The sequence below is a fragment of the Balaenoptera borealis genome (assembly GCF_965194805.1).
Source record: "Balaenoptera borealis genome assembly, chromosome: 10".
Taxonomy (NCBI): domain Eukaryota; kingdom Metazoa; phylum Chordata; class Mammalia; order Artiodactyla; family Balaenopteridae; genus Balaenoptera; species Balaenoptera borealis.
Window position 1 is genome coordinate 54,438,080 of NC_138874.1, and position 14,267 is coordinate 54,452,346.

General features: G+C 37.9%; 1 protein-coding gene across 10 annotated transcripts in view; it reads left to right on the top strand.

Moving 5' to 3' along the window:
• TET1 (tet methylcytosine dioxygenase 1) overlaps positions 1 to 14,267 on the top strand; it is a 147,982-nt gene that overhangs the window by 100,221 nt on the left and 33,494 nt on the right. For all 10 annotated transcript variants that reach the window (XM_082408571.1, XM_082408575.1, XM_082408572.1 and 7 more), the window contains 3 exons: positions 137 to 2,456; positions 5,767 to 5,857; positions 6,401 to 6,494. In XM_082408571.1, the coding sequence (XP_082264697.1) occupies positions 137 to 2,456; positions 5,767 to 5,857; positions 6,401 to 6,494 (2,505 nt within the window). The remainder of the gene's footprint in view (positions 1 to 136; positions 2,457 to 5,766; positions 5,858 to 6,400; positions 6,495 to 14,267) is intronic.

Sequence of the window (14,267 nt, forward strand, 5' to 3'; positions counted from 1 at the left end):
TCTAAAAATGTAAAAAGTGAAAATAAAATGTTTTCAGGGACTTCCCATTTAGTTGCTTTTAAATTGTAAAGTTCTTACAGCTCTTACTCAGATATTTGAGCAGATTATAAGAGTAATTTCTCTGTTTATTTTATAGGCAGATTTTGACAACAAACCAGTAAATGGCCCCAAGTCAGAATCCATGGAATACAGTAGTTGTGGTCATGAGGAAGAACAAAGATTGGAATTAAATTCATGTCCCTTAGAAAATGTAACTAAAAATGAAGAAAGTATGACAGGTATTGAAGTGGAAAAGTGGACACAAAACAAGAAATCACACTTAAATGATCATGTTAAAGGAGAATTTAATACAATTAAAACAGAAGCTGAAAATCTGAAAAGCTCTGAAGATGACAGGAAAAAAATCCTACTTACTGACCTCCTTGAACCTCAAAAATTGTTTGCACAAACTGTAAGAAACGGCATTAAAAATGTACACTATTTGCCAACTGAAACAAATTTGTCTTTTAAAAAAATCAACATTGAAGAACTTGGCAAGGCATTTGAAAACAATCCTTATAAATTCCTGAAAGACACTGCAAACCATAACAATGCCATGAGCGCCATTGCTACTAGTGCGAGCTGTGATCATCTCAAGGGGAGAAGTAATGTTTTGGTCATTCAGAAGCCTGGCTTTAACTGTAAGTCTTTTCCAGATCCTGCAAACTGCAACTTAAATAGTCATACTAGTATACACAATGAAAGTGATCAACCAAAATCCCTAGAAATTATAACAAATAGAGAACTAAAAGAAGGATCAACGCTTCAACCAAGTCTTCTATCCCTAATGAAAGATAGGAGATTAACGCTAGAACAAGTAGTGGCCATAGAAGCTCTTACACAACTTTCAGAAGCCCCATCAGAAAATTCCTCACCATCGAAGTCAGAGAAGGATGAAGAAACAGAACAGAGAACAGCTAGTTTGCTTAATAGCTGTAAAGCTATCCTGTATTCTGTAAGAAAAGACCTCCAAGACCCAAATTTACAAGGGGGGCCGCAAAGCCTTCATCACTGTCCATCTCTGGAAAAGCAAAGTTCACGCAACACATTGGTGTTCAATGGACAAAATATTTCTAAGTCACACAACAGCTCACCTAGTGACCAAGCATCCACAAAGGTACAGGAATACTCAACAGTCACAAATTCAGTATCTGTTTTTATACCAAATTCAAATTCATCTAAAACCGATACCAATAAAAATGTTGCTCAAGGTAGAATTGCTCTTGACAGTTCCAGAAATTTGCATCAGTTGACAACAACAACTAATAAATCGGAGTATTGTAACCAGTCACTGGACAGCAGCATCAAGTTGGACTCAAAGGATGATCCCTCATGTCAAGATACAGTTCATAGTAAGATAGAAGAAGATGTTGCTGCACAGTTAACACAACTTGCATCAATAATTAAATTCAATTGTATAAAACCAGAGGACAAAAAAGTTGAAAGTACACCAACAAGCCTTGTTGCATGTAATGTACAGCAAAACTATAGCCAGGAGAAGGGCACAATAGAGCATAAACCACCTTCCAGTGCACAAAATAATCAAGGACCTTCAGTAACAAAGCAAAAGAACACAATCCAGAAAAAGACAAAATCTATCCCATCAAGAGATAGACGGAAAAAGAAGCCTGTGATCATAAGTTGTCAAGAAAATGACCAGAAAAAACAGGAACAGTTGGCATATGAATATAGTAAGTTACATGACATTTGGATAGCATCTAAATTTCAAAGATTTGGTCAATTTGGTCCACATGACTTTCCTATTCTATTGGGAAAAATCCCTCCCCTAACCAAAGTATGGAAACCACTGACTCAAAGGAGCTCAGCATTAGAACACAAAAAATTATTTCCTCCACTCACTCAAATAAAATTTGAGCGATATTATCCTGAATTAGCACAGGAAAAGATGAAGGTTGAACCCTTGGATTCTCTCCCCATAATCCAGTTAAAAACAGAATCCAACGGACAGGCGTTTACAGAAAATGGATATGCTCAGGTACAGCCAACAGTGAATGTCAATCAGAAAGCTCATCCTTTACTCCAGCCATCCTCTCCAACTAACCAGTGTGCTAATGTGATGGCTGGCAATGACCAAACACAGTTCCAACAGGATGTTAAAGACCAAGTCACACATCAGAGGCTGCCAACATTGCCTGGTATCTCTCATGAGACCCCTTTACCGGACCCAGCACAAATTCTCAGGAACCTAAATGTAGTATGTTCAGGTGGAATTACAGTGGTTTCTACCAAAAGTGAAGAGGACGTCTGTTCATCTAGTGTTGGAGCATCAGAATTTTCCCCAATAGACAGTGCACAGAAAAGTTTTAATGATTATGCAATGAACTTCTTTACTAATCCTACGAAAACCCTGGTGTCCACAACAAAAGATTCTGAATTGCCTACCTGCAACTGTCTTGGTAAGTGAGTTTCTTCATTTTCTTGCATTAATGGCCTCAAGTTGTGACTGAATCAAGTTTGTTTTACCTTTTATATATGACATTTTTGCCCCATTCATATTCTAGCTAGGATGAGCTAAATAATTCTATACCCATTTTTCTGTGGGACCTTTATTGATGCTGCTCAGATAAATGGGAAATCCAACTGGTAATTTGGAAACTTTCTTAAGTGGAAAATTTGATTTCTCTCAAGCTAGATGTCTCTCAAGTTGTTTACTGTGCATATCATAAGAATGAAGTCCCGTAATACGTTATCACAGTTTATTCTTCCTATATTCAAAAGAATTTCAACCTTTAAGCCTTTTGTTTAAAAATATATATTTTTAAATTGTGCAGTATAACATGCATACAGAGAACATAAAATATATGTACAACTTAACAAATAACTATAAAAAAAAGTATCTGTGTAATTGCTAACCCAATCAAGAAGCAGATGGTTCATTAGTATATTCCAGAATGGGTGGGTGGTTAAAGGATTGATTGAAAGGATAAAGTAAGTATATCATTCTGATATTTTTGTAACCACAATAGAAAAAATAGTGAAGTGTAGCAATGACTTTTAGTTCTTGATTTTTCAAAGTGCATTTGATATTCTGAAATGAATCCTTCCATTTCTCTGCTCATCATTCAACACTCAGTTTTGACAGCTTACCACATACCAGGCACCAAAGATAGGCTCCTCTGAGAATGAAGAGCCCCCAGGGAGGAGGGTCTGACAATCTGGAAGGGGTGGCAATGCTGTCTGAGTGGGGTCGATTTGGCAGAATGAGAGATTCTTGGACCAAGGACAGAAGATTGTAATAATGATAATGGCTCCTATTCCAGATCTTTTACTGCAAGTCTGATAACTGTCCTACACCCTTGACTTCTTATATTCACAGCAACCCACCAAAGGGAATGCTTATTATCCCCATTTTACAAGTGAGGAGACTGAGTCAGAGAAGTTCACAGCTAGTAAATGATTCAACTGGAATTCAAAGACAGGCAGTCCCAGCTCCATCGGCTGTATTTGTAACTTCCATCCTCTGTTGCTTCAAAAATCTTAAGTGAAAAAGAGACTATTTCTCTGAATATCATTAAAAATGGAAAAAAGGTCTTTAATTTAAAATGCCAGTAAGATTTATATACCTGAGCTCGTCTAATTTGACTGCATACATAAATTTCAATAGGATGATTGTCTAGTTTCAAGACCCTTTCCTTATACATACTACCTTATCACAGTGTCAGAGTCAAGACAGCCAGGCATTCAAAGTTCATTCAGGGGCTTCCCTGGTGGCGCAGTGGTTGAGAATCTGCCTGCCAATGCAGAGGACACGGGTTCGAGCCCTGGTCTGGGAAGATCCCACATGCTGCGGAGCAACTAGGCCCATGAGCCACAATTACTGAGCCTGCGCGTCTGGAGCCTGTGCTCCGCAACAAGAGAGGCCGCGATAGTGAGAGGCCCGCGCACCGCGATGAAGAGTGGCCCCCGCTTGCCGCAACTAGAGAAAGCCCTCGCACAGAAACGAAGACCCAACACAGCCAAAAGAAATTAATTAATTAATTAATTAAAAAAAAAAAAGTTCATTCAGTATCTGCAGTGGACCTGGAACTGTTGAATACACTTGTCAGTTACATGTTTTCCTTTAATTGTTACATTTGAGGTTATTATGCTCATTGTGTAGAAATCGAAACTTAAAAAGAGAAACAAAAAAGTAACTTCAGAAATCATCCCAAGTGGGCTTCCCTGGTGGCGCAGTGGTTGAGAATCTGCCTGCCAATGCAGGGCACACAGCTTCCAGCCCTGGTCTGGGAAGATCCCACATGCCGCGGAGCAACTGGGCCCGTGAGCCACAGCTGCTGAGCCTGCGCGTCTGGAGCCCGTGCTCCGCAACAAGAGAGGCCGCGACAGTGAAAGGCCCGCGCACCGCAATGAAGAGTGGCCCCCACTTGCCACAACTAGAGAAAGCCCTCACACAGAAACGAAGACCCAACACAGCTAAAAATAAAAAAAATTAAAAAAAAAGTCCACTTCTCTCTAAAAGTGTATAGAAATATGCAATTAAAGAAAATTAAAAAAAAAAAAAAAGAAATCATCCCAAGTGAGAGTAAAGGATCCCCATCATATCTGAGGGTAAAGGATTTCTGTGAAAGTGTTATTATGTTCTAGCAAAATTAGAGTAATTAACCTTTAGATCAAGGTTCCTCAAATTTAGCACTATTGGCATTTTAGGTGGGATAATTCTTGGTTGTAGGGGGACCACCTTATCTATTGTAGACTGTTTAGTGGCATCCCTGGCCTCTACTCACTAGTGATACACACACACACACACACGGGTGTGCGTTTGCAGTTGTCACAACCCGAAATATTGCCAAATGTCCCCTTTGGCAAAAATACCCCTGATTAAAAACCACTGCTCTAGATTACCAATAAGTTAAAAATTATTCACCGTATCTTGCTTAAGTAGCCACAGAAATAATCCTATGGTATATTTGATGTCCAATTAAAATGGTAAGTAGTGATCTTTTGGTGTAGGTAGACATGCATTTCCCAGTGATTCTAGTTAGACGTGAATCTCAGAGGCCAAGTTTTAAAATACCATTTTCTAAGAACTCTGTAATTTACACAAAAATTCAAATGGTACAGAAATATGGTGCAAATGTCTTTTTCTAGAGAAAAACGGCTGTTATATTTTTTCTATATAAATTAACATTATTAGTGATTTTAATTTTGTTTCCAGTTTTACAAAATTTAAGCCTTTTAAAACATACTATTTAACTCTTACCTCATTGAAAGATGTTAAGAGTGTTTCTCTTTTTTAATATTAGGTACAATTGTAACAAGGAATATTCTTGTATACATGTGTATTATAAATACATAATTGTGCGCATGTGTAATAGAATAAAATCTTAGCAGTGCAATTGTCGGGCTCAATTTTAATAGGATTTTGAGGCCAAGCTTTTAAGATGTATTGCTGTTGGGTAGCTTAATTTTGTACCTCAATTTTTATAGAATTTTTTTAAAGCAGGAGATCTGAGAATAAATATGAACCACAACTTAAAATATGTTTTTCCTCCTCTGATTCTTAGAGAAAGAGTGGATTAATTAGGAGCAGAAAGAAAGGGATAAGTTAAATTCCAGGGCCTATTGTCCTAGACTTTAATTACTAAAGCTTACCAAAATCTTGTCAAGATTCATTGTTCTGAATTGGAAAAAAAAAAAAAATAGCTCTTCCTTGCCCCTATGCAATTCTGTAAAGTTTTGGGTCTAATAATCTTATTCCTTCCACAGATCGAGTTATACAAAAAGACAAAGGCCCATATTATACACACCTTGGGGCAGGACCAAGTGTTGCTGCTGTCAGGGAAATCATGGAGAATAGGTGAGGAAATATGCTTCCCTGTTAAAATCATTCATTATTGGGGATCTGACTCAATGCAGAGAAATCATCTCTGGGAACAAACTTGAGGTGAATGGAAAACTTTCAGGAGCATGAGTTTGATGTTTCTTAGGGCCCAGGAAAAGCATAGAGTCCTGGTGTCCCTGCTGAGTCACTCACATGAGCCATTGGGCACTCAATAAGACCTTCACAGAGCAAGGCTATCTTTGTTAAATGCGGACATACTTATTTTTTATATTATTGTATAATGGTAGAAATAGTTAAAATTACCTCTGTCAACACTGCATTCACATTCCTTTTGCTTGTCTTGGAGCCAGGCCATTTTTTAAACGAGTGATCCTTAAGGACAAGTAAACAGAACTGGATAACAAATAAAAATATCTGCCACACGAAAGTAAATTTTTAACAAAGTTATAATTATGAGGAGTGTTTGAATTTTGTACTTCCGTAAATCTATATCTTATGCACATGAAGATGTTAAAAGTGTATTGCAATTACTTTCCCTTCACTGTGTTTCATACTCAGGTATGGTCAAAAAGGAAACGCAATAAGGATAGAAATAGTAGTGTACACGGGGAAAGAAGGAAAAAGCTCTAATGGGTGTCCAGTTGCTAAGTGGGTAAGTATTTTGCGTTTATACATTTTTCAAAATGGATATATTCCACATATAAACTAAATCAATTTTTTTCCATGAAGATGTGGACTAGAAAAATACCCACCCCCATTATTCCCAGGGAAAAAAGGGAGCTATTTTGTCTTAGCCTGGGCTTTTTATGTTAACGAACAAAAGGGTATGGCCATTCTCAGTTGGTATCTTGTGATATAGGGTCATTAGTCTTAGAGTTTTTTGTTACTTTTAGAGAGCATTCAGTGCATTTATAATTAGACAGCATAAATAAATGGTACTAAATTATATATATTGTTTCCTATATCTTATTTTTTTTTTGCACATTCTTTTTCATATTCTTTTTCATTATGGTTTATCATAGGATATTGAATATAGTTCTCTGTGCTAGACAGTAGGACCTTGTTGTTTATCCATTCTAGATGTAAAAGCTTACATCTGCTCGCCCCAACCTCCCGCTCCATTCCTCCCCCAGCCCCCTCCCCCTTGGCGACCACCAGTCTGTTCTCTATGTCCCTGATTTTGTTTCTGTTTCATAGGTAGGTTCATTTGTGTCATATTTTAGATTTCACATATAAGTGATATCATATGGTATTTGTCTTTCTCTTTCTGACTTACTTCACTTAGTACGATAATCTCTAGTTGCATGTATATCTAACTTTTATCAGTTATTTTGAAATTCTTTCTAATTCATTGTCTCATAGGGCCACCTTAATGAAGATCATACAATATTGAAAACAAAACCAAACTTCTTACAACATATTTCCAAAATTGTTTCTATGACTACTTTGAGTTTTCTAAATTTGCGGAGCTATAAGAAGTAAGAACTGGATTTAGCTTCTTTAGGAAGTTCTCAACTGAGAAACAGTATCATATCAGGAGGATGTTCACATCCACAAGGATATTGACCAGTTTATTTGGAATTCTTGACCAAAGGATCATTTGAGATGCTGTCCTGTCATTTGTCAATAATGATGATGACTATAATAATGATAATAAAATAATAAGAACTACCTCTCATTAAATATCAGGAACCATATTAAGAACCTGACATACAGTGCCTCATAAATCCCTATAGAGGGACTCATGATTTTGGAAAAGGGAAAAGTCATTGTTTTTATGCCCATTTCAGAAGAATAAAAAACATTAAATGCAAAATGGAGATAGGGTTGGAACCACGCTATTCCTAAAGCGAGACATTACCAAATCCTTATGTGTTCCAGCAGACTGTATGTCTTGGTTATTTATTTATTTATTTTTGGCTGCGCCGCACGGCATGCGGGATCTTAGTTCCCCAACCAGGGATTGAACCCATACCCCCTGCAGTGGAAGAGTGGAGTCTTAACCACTGGACCGCCAGGGAAGTCTCTCTGGTAGGGTTTTGATTAGAATTGTATCAAATCAATTTGGGAGAATCCTAACCATTGGACTGCCAGGGAATTCCCTGTCTTGGTTACTTTTCAGCCTTTGGAGGGTGACAGCAGTGATGAGAGCAAGAGCTGGGCACTGAACACTAAATATGTTAGAGTATTTCAGTTTCTTCAATCTGTTTGGAGTGCATAGTCTTGTCAAAATATAAATGAACATATCAAGGAATTCTCCATATGTATAACACTACCCAGATAGTGATATAAATCTTTCTAGCACCCCAGAAGCCTCCCTTTGGCCCCTCCCAGTTGGTAACTCCATGCAAAGATAACCACTATATAACCACTTCATTACTATACAGGTCTTTTTCATGATTTCTATGCAACTAGAGTCATATAGAATGTACTCTTTTGTGTCTGTCTCCTTTCCCTAAACATTTATAGAACGTGGGTTTAATGGCTGAAGCTCCAACAGCCGACTGGAACCATGAATTGACTTGATAATAGAAGATGTGTACTAGGATGGGGAGAAGAAAGACAGGAGCCCGAGTCCCTGATGATACCAATAGAAGCGCTGTACCAACCTTAGGCTTCTTAAACCTGGATTTCTGTAACATGAGAGAATTTTTTTTCACTTCTAAAACCTGTTACTAGGCAGTCTTCTGTTACATTAAAAAGAATCGAATCCCAAATAAGATACCTGCCTTCAATTTGCTCAATTTCCACAAAACATTCACCCACACAAGTCAGTCCCCACATGTAAGAGTTTTGGTGAAGATATATCTAAACAGTAGTCAGAGTGATCTTTATTTTTATTTTTATATTTTATTCACTCTTGAGAAAGTTAAGATGGTCGATCCAAAACATTTTAAAGTAGGAAATAATACAAAAGGGCCGTTTTTTCTATTGGGTTATTAGGCTTCTATTGATTTTTATAGAAGATCCTTTAGAAAATTGACTGTGATAAGTAGCAAATATATTTTCTCTTTGTCTTGTTTTTTTGGCCGTGCTGCACAGCATGCGGAATCTTAGCTCCCAGACCTGGGATTGAACCCACGCCCCTTGCAGTGGAAGGGTGGAGTCTTAACCACTGGACCACCAAGGAAGTCCTTGTTTGTCATATTTTTTAACATACAGATTTTTTTAAATGAAATGAAATTTAAAAAAATTTTTTTTTAAATTTCTGGCTGCGTTGGGTCTTCGTTGCTGCATGCAGGCTTTCTCTAGTTGTGGTGAGCAGGAGCTACTCTTTGTTGCGGTGCGCAGGCTTCTCACTATGGTGGCTTCTCTTGTTGCGGAGCACGGGCTCTAGGTGTGCGGGCTTCAGTAGTTGTGGCACCTCTGTCTCAGTAGTTGTGGCTCATAGGCTCAGTAGTTGTGGCACCTCTGTCTCAGTAGTTGTGGCTCACAGGCTCAGTAGTTGTGGCACATGGGCTTATTGGCTTTACAGCATGTGGGATCTTCCCAGACCAGGGCTTGAACCCATGTCCTCTGCATTGGCAGGCGGATTCTTAACCACTGTGCCACCAGGGAAGTCCCCAATGAGATGAAATGTTAAGTTAAATTTTTAATGGAAAACTTTGCTTTTATGGTTTCAGTGTATCTTAATTAGAAAAATCTTTACCACTTCTACCTTATAAATCTCGAATTTTCTTTTTATAATATTTTAATGATTTCATTTTTTCTACACTTAACTGTTTTATTCATCTCGTGTGTAGAATGTTAGTCACAACTTAAGTTTTTTCAACTGGCTACCCAGCTATCCAATACCACTTAATTGTCTTTCTTCTCCCTACTGATTTGTATTTGTTTATATTAGTAGATTTTCTGTTCTGTCACATCATGTTATGTATCAGCATCAAATTACTCTAATTATTTGGGTTTAAAAATATGTTTTAATATCTGATAGAGCTAATTCTTCAGAAATTTCCTGAATATTCTTGCCTTGTTTTTTTTTTCCGTATGAGTTTATGATCGCCTTGTCTATTTGCAAGAAATACCTTGTCGATTTTGGGGGGTTTTTTTGTTTAAGATTTATTTTATTATTTATTTTTGGCTGCGTCAGGTCTTAGTTGCGGCTCGCGGGATCTTGGTTGAGGCATGCGGAATCTTTCTTTTGTTGTGGTGCGTGGGATCTTTCGCCGCAGCGTGCAGGCTTAGTTGTGGCATGCAGGTTATCTCTCTCTAGTTGTGGCATGCAGGCTCCAGGGCACGTGGGCTTAGTTTCCCCGAGCCATGTGGGATCTTAGTTCCCTGACCAGGGATCGAACCCACGTCCCCTCCATTGTAAGGCAGATTCTTTACCACTGGACCACCAGGGAGGTCCCTCGATTTTGGTATTTTTGTTGGAATCATATTACAGAGAGAATTTGGAGAATTTACATTTTTGATGTTTAGTCTTCCTATCCTAAATGCTATACCTTTCCATTTGTTGATGCCTTCTTTTGTCCTTCAGGAGTGTTCTAAAGTTTTGTTCCCATAGAGTTTACATGCTTCTTGTTTTCCAGTTTATTTCTCTTATGTATTTCAGATGTACAATCATAATCTCTAATGACAAATTTATATTCTCTAGTTTATAAATTTAAACTAGTAATTTCTTTTTTTCATTTAATACAGTTAGTCTAACATACTAACTCCAGGTTTATATTGCTTTAAATATGGTCTCATCTTTTTCCTCTCTTTAGTGGGAACCTTCCAGGGTTTTCTTCTTATGAATGGGTCATCAGGGAAGACCTCACTGGGGAGAGAACTTTTAAGCTGAGGACTACTGAGTGACAAAAAGGAGCTGAGCATGCAAAGAATACCCCCAAGAATGCAAGGAAGAACATTCCTAGGCAGAGAAAACAGCAAGTACAAAGGTCAGGGAAGAGAGTACATTCTTTAATAATCTAAGAGGAGTCTAGTGAAGTTGAGGAGGTAGAGAATGGAAATCGGAGAAGGTAAAAAGGTAGGCAGAAGCCAGAGCATGAATGGTTTTGTAGGCCATAGTGAATTTTAGTCCATGAACAACATGAAGCCTTTGAAGTATTTTAATTAGGGATGTGTTCTCTATCTGGTTTATGTTTTATAAAGAGCATTCTAAGTAATTACTTGATAAGCTCAGTATTATTTCTCTGTTGCTGCTTTACAAATTACCCAAGTTTAGTAGCTTTGAACAAAACACATTTATTATCTAATCACTTTCGTGAGTCAGTAATCTGTGGGTAACTTAGGAGGGTGCTTCCAGCAGAGGTCTTTATCATCTCAAACGTGACTGGGGAGGAGGGTGCTGGAGGGTCCACTTCCCATGTCATTTGCAGGAGGCTTTAGTTCCTTGATAGCTGTTCACTAGAGGACTCACTTTCTTATCACAGGATTTCTTAAGTGTTTTCTCATGTCATAGCAGCTTGTTTTCCCCCAGAGTGAGTCAGTCAAAATATAATAAGGAAGAAGCCACAATGTCTTTTATGACATTAACCTTGGAAGTTGCTACATTACTGAGCCTTATTTAGTGTAGGAGGGGACTATGCAGGGGCATAAATACCAGGTGGTGGTGATGATTGGGGGCATCTTGGAGACTGGCTATTACAAAGTTCAATATCTCTTCTTCACTAAAAATATCAACATGTTAAGGATACTACACTGACGTTGTAAAATACAGCTATCTTAGCCCTATCCGATATATTTAATATATAATACATCTAATCTAATCTATCTTCCTTAGCCCTATCATCTCTAAAGGCGAAAAACTTTAATTTGTGAATCTTTATTCACAAAATAATGCTCGTAAGCATCAACATTGTTCGTTACGGAATATATCAAAAAAAAAGTTTGTAAAATATAAAGGTAGAGTTGACCTATGATTATAAATTGACCACTCATCAAGCAACTACCCAGGTGAAAAATACAATTTTTCTAGGTTCCCAGAAGCCCCGAGAACCCCTCCATCCTAACTTTTGTGGTAATAATTTTCCTGCTTCCCCCCCGCCCCCCTTATGTATTTCTTAATGGTATGGTTACTGTTCTTTTGTGTTTTCCCCCACATACGACCTTGCATATTTGCTGAAATAAGTAGTAGGGATTGGTTCCCAATATTTGGCACTGATAGTTTACATAGGTTTGTTAATCTGTATCTGTTAGATATTTCTGAATATTTTACTTATTTGCCTTTAAATAGCAAAGGGTGAAAATATGCTTATGGCAGCTGGCTTCCTCTTGAGTAAGTGACCCAAAAGAGCAAGGTGGCTGGGTTAAGTGGTAGAATTTTGGATGATTCTTCCCACCGTTCAAACCTTCTCTAGCATAATAATAATTACACTGATAGAATTTTGATATATATCAATACTTCTATTTTTTTTATGAAGACAAATATGAAATCTGCAGCTTAAAGATTTTGGCAGCAACTTTCTGTTAAAGTCCTATTAATGGCTTAAGTCTTCTTAAGGGTTGCTAGGTATGTAAAAGATATATAGCATTTTCCATGAAGCAGCTATAGCAAAATTATTTTCTTACGTTACCTTTTGCAATTTTTCTTTCAGAATCTGGCTCTTTTCACAAATACAAAAACAATTCAGAGACAAGACTGAAATAAAGCATAGTTGCTAAGAACTTATGCAAATTTTGATATCTACTAATGACAATGCAAAAGAATCATCTTTTTTTTAAATTAATTTATTTATTTTTGGTTGCGTTGGGTCTTCATTGCTGCACACGGGCTTTCTTTAGTTGCGTTAACCTGGGGCTACTCTTCGTTGGGTGTGCGGGCTTCTCATTGCAGTGGCTTCTCTTGTTGTGGAGCACGGGCTCTAGGCACGCAGCCTTCAGTAGTTGTGGCACACGAGCTTAGTTGCTCTGCGGCATGTGGGATCTTCCCGGACCGGGGCTCGAACCCCCGTCCCCTGCATTGGCAGGCAGATTCTTAATCACTGCGCAACCAGGGAAGCCCCATCTTTTTATGTTTGTTTGTTTGTTTATTTATTTATTTATTTATGCAGGATCTTTAGTTGCGGCATTTGGGATCTAGTTCCTTGACCAGGGATCGAACCCAGGCCCGCTGCATTGGGAGTGTGGAGTGTTAGCCACTGGACCCCCAAGGAAGTCCGGCAAAAGAATAATCTTGATAACAAAACCAAGAATTAATTCTGTGTATCTGTGAAAAAAATAGCCTCATAAATGATTATATATGTTAGAAAAATCGTAATGTTAATCAAAGTTTATTTTTTGCAAAATTTCCAAGTTATGTTGCTTGTGTCTGGAGCAATGCCCAGCACATATTCAGAACTCAATAAATTTTTGTTGAGTAAATGAATATAGAGCTTAAATAAGACTGTTATTGAATATTTTCAATTGGAATTGATATCGTGAAATAGTATTGCTCTGGTATACATTATTAGCTCTTTCCCTCAGGAAAGAGGGAGACATGGGCCATTTTAAGTATTAGAACTAATAGTCTGCTAAAGTTGTCCAACCCAAATTTGAGCTCTTGAGGTTAAATAAAAAATAGAGTGAAATGGTTAGGTTTCTCTATAGTCTACATTGTTTTTAGGACTTTATTATTTTGAATGACACTAGCACAATCAAGTCTTATATGGAGGGACTTCCCTGATGGTGCAGTGGTTTAAGAATTCGCCTGCCAAGGCAGGGGACACGGGTCCGATCTCTGGTCTGGGAAGATCCCACATGCCGTGGAGCAACTAAGCCCGTGCGCCACAACTACTGAGCCTGCACTCTAGAGCTTGTGAGCCACAACTACTGAGCCCGTGTGCCACACTACTGAAGCCCGTGCACCTAGAGCCCATGCTCCGCAACAAGAGAAGCCACAATGAGAAGCCTGCGTGCAGCAATGAAGACACAACGCAGCCAAAAATAAATAAATTTATTTAAAAAAAAAAAAAAGCTGTGCTCTCCATTTAAAAAAGAAAAAAGCGTCTTATATGGATACTTAATGCAGGAATGAAGAAAAAGGAGAGAGAGGAAATGAAGGTCAATCATTTTAAACTAAGGAATCTAATAAACCTTCAACTGGTAGATTGTATTGCTCCAAACTTACTTTTCATCTTGCATAGTTTACATTTGTCCTGTATTTGATATTAAACATTAACGTAAATCAAGCATCTTGTGATTTTATGTACATTTTCTCATCTGTGTGTGCAGACTTATGTGTAGAAATAGTGGTTGAATTCTATCCTACTTTTTTAAAATTAATTAATTAATTAATTTTTGGCTGCATTGGGTCTTCGTTGCTGTGCATGGGCTTTTCTCTAGTTGCGGTGAGTGGGGGTTACTCTTTTTTTTTTTTTTTTTTATAAATTTATTTATTTATTTATTTATTTTTGGCTGTGTTGGGTCTTCGTTTCTGTGCGAGGGCTTTCTCCAGTTGCGGTGAGCGGGGGCCACTCTTCATCGTGGTGCGCGGGCCTCT